Raw genomic sequence first — 8,546 nt, forward strand, 5'->3', positions numbered from 1 at the left:
AATCAAACATTATTAATATAAAAATTAATTAGTATTAAATATATACTTTTTAGTCATAATAAATTAATATTTTTTAGTCAAAATATTGAAAAATCAAGTTAACATTTAAATAGCAAAATTACAAGTTCAAATAGTGCAACTAATTGATTGCAAAAAATTACACAAGTTCAAAAGATACAGTAATAAACTTGAAAATTTATACACTAAAATGGAAATTCAAAAACCCTTTGAAATTAGACTAAAATGGGTTTACTGCATTCACTGTTTACTACATGGGTTTATTGCTTCTATAAACTCCAATTAGACATTGTTGAGGGAATATAACACATTCTAATAAAGTAACAGGCTAATGGATATTTTACTTCTGAGTTGTGACTTAATTGATTTAATTCACTCACTGGCACTGAAGGTGGTCTCTCCTCTTCAACAGGTCTTTCATGCAAGAACCTATCTCTGAGTTGTGACTGCAAAATTAAGATAAGAGGGCTGCGCTAGTTTAGCATGGGAACATGTGAAAACAAACTATAAACTCCAATTAGACATTGTTGAGGAAATATAACACATTCTAATAAAGTAACAGGCTAATGGATATTTTACTTCTGAGTTGTGACTTAATTGATTTAATTCACTCACTGACACTGAAGGTGGTCTCTCCTCTTCAACAGGTCTTTCATGCAAGAGCCTATCTCTGAGTAGTGACTGCAAAATTAAGATAAGAGGGCTGCTAGTTTAGCATGGCAACATGTGAAAACAAAAGGATTTTCATAGAGCAAAACCATATATATATATTAACATCAATCATCAAGACATGTGATCACGGAACAGTCCATAAGTGATTTATAAAAGCTAATTCCATCATCGGCATACTTTTAATATTTTACTTTCATAAAAAAATTAAAAAATTAAAACGTTTTCTAAAAACATACTAATGATGTTACTTTCATTCTTAACCATTATATAGCATGTATTATCCTTCTACAAAGAAATAAAAGGTTAACCTCCTCTAGTTTCCAGCCTAGCATGAATATATGAGAAAGAGGGATGAATGGTGAAAAACTTAGGTAACAAAAACGTATTTAAGGATTTACTATAAAAATAAAAGTCAACCAAAGAGCATCATTGAAATTAATGACAAGCGACTAAAATTCTAAAAATTCAATATGATAAATGACGATGGCAAAATTTGAAGATTTTTTTTAAGAAAACTAGTTAGGGAAACATAGGAATAAATACCTTAAATTTGCTCAAATTGAAAGCAAACTTCTGAAAAAAAAAAGTAAATTAGTACCGAAAACAAGAATGAGAGAGAAGCCATGAGAGATGGAATATTGATTCCGAATATAGTGACAAGTGGCAAAGCATTTGTGTCAATCAAAGTTCACAGCTATACGAAGGACAGATGCTCTATAAAATAGAAGTCTAAACTTAAGTCAAATTTTCTTTATAGAACAGTTTTAAACAAAATCAATAACGAATCCATAAAGTGCTGAATCACTATAATTAGAGTGTGGGTATCCACCTCTAATGTGTTTTTCTTTTGCAGGGCGTTCATGATGATTTGTGGCCTTGACTATAGCAACATTCCAAATCCTGCAAAACAATAATAATAAATGCATAATCAATAAAGATTAGCAACAGCCATAGTTGAAATAACCATCTTTGACAGCTAAATCCACCTTATAATCACAGTTCACTTTAGCCAATGAAACAGTGGTGGTATCTTTGATGGCTCTAAGTGCTTTCCTCAAGCAATTTAGCCAATGAAACAGGGGTGTTTATATATTACAAAAAGCATGGAAAAATAGGAGTCCATCTCCACACCTCAGAAACCAGGGCAAATGCATACCTCAACATTGCCCTCGTATTCAGCATCCATCTCCAGCTGCTTCAGTGTTCGGCGAGCCAAAAGGAGTCCAACACAATAAGTTGTGTTCAAAATGTCATTAAATAAGATAATATCCTCAAACAGAAGAAAAAAATCATCTTAACATCTAGAAAAGTAAATCCCACCTGCTGCATAATTTGTAAGGCCAACTTCAAATCCATAGCGATGAAGCTCATGTCCGTAAGCTGTTGCAAGAACTACATCACCAGAAATACTAGCATGTATGATTTGTGCAATTATATCCTTGTTGGTCTAATAAATATGTTAAGGTTAAAGTATTAACTAGCAATCCTTAAAAGAACAAATAATCACATTTTGAGTTAACCAAGGTATTTCAGCACATTCAGCAGCCTATATGTCTAAATAGTATACCCTCAACCCAAACAGAAATTATTCACCATAAATAACAGAAACAAGTGCTGCTTGGGATAGACAATGCAAACAAAATGATGAGGGAAGAAAATCAGTCAGAAATAGGATACAAATCGTGCAACTAAACGATATTTTCGGGTGTTGTATTTGTTCTTGTCCTGATTAATAAGACGATTCCTGGCCTGATAATCCGTCTTGCCCTCTGCAAGATTAAAACAATTATTACAACATCAAAACAGTAAGTGTGATACAATACAGATATAGGCCTAATTATAGTACCTCGCCTTCTCTTGAACTTAACTTGATATCTCTTGAAACACGCCTTGGTCTTTTGAGCTTTAACGAAAGGCTGTAGCATAAAACTAACAAACTTAGAAAACCAAGAAAGCATATATAATAAACAAAGAAAATAATTGGTAGTAATCTAAGACAATGTTTCCTTCCATAACCACATGTTTAATATATTTTACGAATGTGAAAAAGTAAAGAAAGACTAACAACCAAATATTACCTAAATTTATTCAATAAAAGGAATTTACAACCTTAAGCCTTTTAACTTCTCGCAGCTGACTTTGAATCTCAGGGCAGCATTATTATCTAACAAATTTGGTTTCATATAATAAATTTTAAGCAATATTATCTAACAAATTTGGGGTTTGAATCCCAATATTGCAGCATCCATTGCAAGAACAAAAAAACAATCAAAATCTCAAATAATATCTTATCATATCATAAATCCCTATTTCTAATATAACATGAAGAAGACCCATTTTGGCTTACCTCCAATTCTCGAGTACTCAGCTTCATCCTTGGAATTTGAACTTGGGTTTCCTTCTCCATTTCCTTTTTCTAAAGCTGAGTTTTGTTGAAAATGGAGTTCACAATCCTAGCCACTTAAAAAATGAAAATATCTTATATTATATTCATATTTTGGTGAACATTTTTACCCCATGAAAATGCTTCCTGCAATTGGAGAAGAAGGGCAGCAAATTTCTTGTGCTTATTGCTATATATATATATTCATATTGGAGCACAATATCTTTTAAAGTACCCAAAAGCAAACAAGAAATCAACAAAAGTTATCATCAAGCAGCTAATCAATCAAAATGGAGAAACAAGTAGTAGAGTTTTGGTAATCATATATAAAAAGGTAGCGAATCAAATCAATTCATATCATAAAAAAGGATAATCAAATCAAATTGTACCGTCTTATCTAATTAATCAACTAGAGTCCATAATACAAAAAACTGTGCAACTAGAAGCCATATAAACAATAAAACAGGTTTCTGTTTCTATATACCTGAGTAGCCATCACACGGAAACGGATTTTGCTTCAAATCTTGCGAGGTGAATACTAGAATAACCCCTGCAACTCCGCAAAACCAAAACAACCACTCTTGTGGCAGAGAAATTCCCAGTGAAAACGAAGGAAAAAAATAAAAAGTGGTACTGGTGTACTTTAAAAGCAAAAAGGGGCAAAGAAAATTCAAGGAAGACTCGAAATTAGAAGATAGATTACAGAGAGAATGAAAGCAAAAAGGAAATGCAGAGATTAAGAAAGAACGAACCAATTGGTAAAGAGTTTGAGAAACTGGGCGAGAGCAAAAGCGAGGAAGGCCGTAAGGAGAAGGAGGTTATTAGGAAGCAGATTCGACGACGGAGACGACGCAAATGACGTTGTTCCACCTCCTCTCATCGAGCTCGCATCCGCTGCCATCATCACCTCGTTTATATCCTTTTTTTCACTTGCCTTCAATAAAAGCTTTGGATCTCTGAGTGTGAGGAAGTCTGGTTGATCTGGATTTGTCAAAGCCTGGCAACCAAAGGCAACAACGATTCAGCGAATTAGCAGCGAAACGAGAAGAAGGAGAAGGTGCAACGATTGTTCCTCAACGACAATAGGCCCACTTCAGAATTCATCGATGGCGAGTTTCTTTCCGGCTAGGGTTTCGACGGACACGCGGCCCCCGACGGGAGCTAGCAGTTCCCATAGACCGTGAAACCCCATTTTGGCTTGCTCAGTAAGAATTAGGTGTTTTGAGGAAACCGATTTTAGGGGGAAATTTTAGGGGTTTAGGGAGAAAATTTGGATAAAACTAAGTGATTTTTTTAAAAATAAAATAATTTTTTTCGGTGTTTTTATAAAAAACGCCATAAAAACTTATTTCATTTTAAACAAAACGATGTCATTTTGCTCTACTAAAAATAATTTATTTTGTTGTTAAAATTATTAATTAAACGATTTTATAAAATATTTATTATTACTAATTTTTATAAATTGGATTTTATAAAAAACAACTACTTTCAAAATAAATATAATATATTTTAATAAAAAATAAATGATTAAATGATTGTAATTAATTATTAACTTAGAATTATCCAATATAAACAATCAATCTCTCGGATATCAAATTTCTATTAAAGATTGAGACGTTAATCATGATTTTAAATTATTCTTTTCGATCTAATCTCCATTTTTAATTATTTTGCTAGAAGTTCGATCTAGAATTATTTTAATTTTTGTATTTCATTTTATTTGTTATAATTTGGTCCTATCCAAAATAGATAGTTACCTATCCATATCAATATGTTACTTTTTATTTATTTATTTTATCAATATTTTTAATCTAATTTTAAATATATCAAATGGTTTAGATTAAATATTTTTAAATATAAAAGTATTAATTGATTGTATAAAATTTCATCATTTAACAAATCTCAAGTAAACCTTAAATCCTAAATCATTTAATATATATAAAGTTTATCTATTATCTCTTAAATAATTTAATTATAATCATAATTTTAATATATTAAAATTAAAATTATTTCTTTTACAAATATATAAGAAATTACTTAATATATAAATTAAAAATACTAATTAATCTAAACCCTAAACCCTAACCCTATTCTTTATCCTCTAAACCCTAAACCTTAAAATGCAAATAATAAACCCTAAATCCTTAACCCTAACCCTTAAACCATGAATCATAATCTCTAAACCCATAATCTATAAACCTTAAAATGGTAACACCTAAACCTTAAACTCTAAACTATATACCCTAAACCAAAAACGCTAAACTATAGTGATAATTAATTCAATATTTTAAAATTAATACTATCTCTTTTACGATTATATAAAATTTATTTAATATATAGATTAAAAACAATTAGTAATGTACCAAAAAAACTTTAAAATTATTTTAAATAATAGTATTTTAATTTTTTTTCATTTTTAACAAATATTTTTCTATGTTTTTTATTTCAAATTATTTCTACGTGACACTATTTTTTTTGAAGATTTTAAATATTCAATTAAAAATAGAGCATTAGCGGTGCTGTTGAAAAAGCGCCGAAAAAGTCCCAGCTAAAGACCCGAGCATTAGCGGCGCTTATTGGAAAACGCCGCTAAAAATAGAGCATTAGCGACGCTTTTTTAAAAACGCCGCTAAAGCCCCAAAAGCTAGGTTTTTTGCAGCGCTTCCTGGAAAACACCGATAATGCTCTATTTTTAGCGGCGTTTCTCAAAAAGCGCCGCTAATGCTCTATTTTAGCTGTGTTTTCCTAAAAGTGCCGCTAATGCTTGATTTTTAGCTGCGTTTTTTGTCCAAACGCCACTAACAATGCCGCTAAAAGCCTGTTTTGCTGTAGTGTATTTAACCTTTATAAAAAATGTTTTATAAATTGTCCAAAATTTTCATAACACTTCCTATAAATAAGATAATTTTTTGTCATAATTTTTAAAGTTATTTTTATAAATGAGTTATGATAAAAAATTATAACATTTTTTTATAAATAAGTATATTATTTTATAATATATAACATTGAGACATAAATAAGTTATATCCATACTTGATCATAAATTTTTATAAATAAATATATTATTAAACTTTTATAACATGTAAATTATTTTTATAATCTTTTTTTTTTGCCATAACTATTTCAAACACCCATACATGTCATGCTTATAATATAATATTATAACTTGTATAAAATAATATTTTAAAATTGAATTTGGGTGTAATTATCTACGTAATTACTCTAATTCTCACCCCCCCTAAGAATTGAAAAGTGTAATTGGGAGTGCTCCAATTACACCCAATCCGGTGAGCCCTACCAATTACAATGGTTACCCAAGCATGTCATCCTTGTGTAATTACAACTAAGTACACTTAAACCTAATTACTAGGTGACTTTCCAAACACTACCATAAAGGTTACCATGAGATAAAATAAGATCATATTGGGAGAACAAATTTATCCTAAATAAATTAAGTATATCCCATGAGAGTAACACACTTATGACAATGTCATTGGACGAACACTTAATGAGTGACTTTTGTAATTGTATATAATCGGGATAAGTTCAATCATTATACTTTAGAAGAATGACTTCATGATTAAATAATGTTATAATTAATAGGCAAAAAGTTGAAACTTAATTACAAATTATTTAAGCCCTAATTATATATGTTCAACCAGTCCCTCCGCTAGCTCGAGATAACCAAAAACTAAAATCAATAATATGAAATGAATGAAAATAATTAAGTAAGAGAAATAGACTGCATGTACCACTTTCCATAGTGAATGTTTTTTCTCACTAAGTATAAAAGATGACTTAGAAATTAATTTATTTTTTTCAAATTACTATTTAATTAATTAATTTAATTTTGTCAAAACAAGTTATATAGGGTTAATATTGCGACACTGTGAAGAAGGTCTCACAACACTAACTGATGTCGCAACATTGAGCTGATAGTGTCACGACACTGGGTAGTGGGTGTCACGACACTAACAGATGTTGCGACACTGGGATGCGAATGTCGTGGCACAAAAAATCGATTGCTCCAACTACAAGTCCAATGTCGTAATACTGATTTCTAATGTCATGAAACTGGAAACAAATTGCTTGAATCATGTTTAAAACGTCTAAAATCAAGTTTCAACTATCATAAACCATTCCAAATCACTTCTAAACATCGTAAAACATAAATCTCCATCAAAACATCATATGATTCCACATCTAACTCAATCAAAATTTAACAAGTTTGTAAGGTTAACAAAATGATCAAGACTCTTTAAGTATTTTCACTAGAAATCTTATTTATATGTTTTGCATTAACCTATGTACATACCAAAATGTATAACAAAAAAAATCAAAATCATACTCTTTTCCAATCCTTGAGATGTGATGAGTTGAGATGATATCTTCCCTTTATAGCTTCAACTCGAATCTCTACCTATGCGTTGAAAAATAACGCATTAAGCTTATATAAGCTTAGTACATACATGGCAACCTCCCAACGTGCGGATGTCGGGAGTGTGAATACTACAACAAAAGATATAGAATGAGGCAATATCCGCAAGTATACGGGTTAGGTTGTAATATAGATTGTTACAACAGAACACGAAAGTATTTTGAGGATCGTACCTAAAGGAGGTTGGATTAGATTAATAATTGACTTCTACACTAATAAGTCTAAGCAGTACCGATTCAAAACCATATTATGATAAAATATATAGAAAAAAATGAATTAAAGTAAAACATGCAAAAGAAACTAAATAGTAGAAATAAAGCAATCGTAAATCTTTTAATAAAGTAGATAGAATACTAACTCACTTTAGTGTTCATAATTAATCCCTGATCTAAGGTTCTATTCAATCGGCTTGTAGTTAACCTAGTTATTACCTCTCGGCCTCTAATTAACCTAACTAGTCGGCAAGAACTATTTATCTCTCGACCTCATAGTTTAAACCATGACATGCTAAGTGATGCTCAATAGACTATTCTTTCAACCTCATCTATCTAAATGATTCCTAGGGTTGTTAGGCCTAGGGTCTAAACTTTTTCAACCCAAAACAACTGATACAACAAGAAACCCTAAACTAGTTGTTAACTATTCCCATATCCGCTCATTAATCTCCCTCGAATTTTAGTTTACCATAATTTGAATTAAAAAAACCCTAAATTAAATTCAAAAATAGATAAAATATCAAAAGAAAAAATTGAGAAGAAAGAAATTTGATTCTAAATATTGATTGAGTGTAGAAACTGAAGATCGGTAATAATAATTGAGTGATTTATGATCTGAACTAAGAACAGAAACAACTGAACAATATCTGAAAATAGAATTGAAAAGAAAGTAATAACAAAGCAAAAACTGAAACCCTAATCTAAGAAATAATCAAGTCCAATTAGGGAGATGCTTTGTCTTAGGCATCGGAAGGGACGACTCCCAAAAGGTAGAGACATAAATGTGGCTGACTGGACCCAAGTAGAATAGATCTTGAAT

The 8,546-nt window shown here is 30.6% G+C and overlaps 1 protein-coding gene across 6 annotated transcripts; it reads right to left on the bottom strand.

Moving 5' to 3' along the window:
• Positions 1 to 209: 209 nt before the first annotated feature.
• Positions 210 to 4,327, bottom strand: LOC105791204 (60S ribosomal protein L5). 6 transcript variants are annotated; one of them, XM_052635063.1, is made up of 9 exons: positions 3,558 to 4,327; positions 3,038 to 3,150; positions 2,537 to 2,606; positions 2,368 to 2,459; positions 2,011 to 2,137; positions 1,520 to 1,590; positions 1,234 to 1,260; positions 634 to 699; positions 210 to 486 (listed from the first exon to the last, which is right to left on the bottom strand). In XM_052635063.1, the coding sequence occupies exons 2-6, from the start codon at positions 3,095 to 3,097 to the stop codon at positions 1,571 to 1,573; spliced, it is 369 nt and encodes a 122-aa protein (XP_052491023.1). In that variant the 5' UTR covers positions 3,098 to 3,150; positions 3,558 to 4,327; the 3' UTR covers positions 210 to 486; positions 634 to 699; positions 1,234 to 1,260; positions 1,520 to 1,570. The 6 variants fall into 6 exon arrangements, with proteins under 6 accessions (XP_052491023.1, XP_052491021.1, XP_052491024.1 ...); XM_052635061.1 differs by having other exon boundaries at positions 1,234 to 1,263; XM_052635064.1 differs by lacking the exon at positions 1,234 to 1,260 and having other exon boundaries at positions 210 to 464; positions 598 to 699.
• Between the last annotated feature and the right edge of the window lie 4,219 nt (positions 4,328 to 8,546).

The sequence above is a fragment of the Gossypium raimondii genome, chromosome 8 (assembly GCF_025698545.1).
Source record: "Gossypium raimondii isolate GPD5lz chromosome 8, ASM2569854v1, whole genome shotgun sequence".
NCBI lineage: Eukaryota > Viridiplantae > Streptophyta > Magnoliopsida > Malvales > Malvaceae > Gossypium > Gossypium raimondii.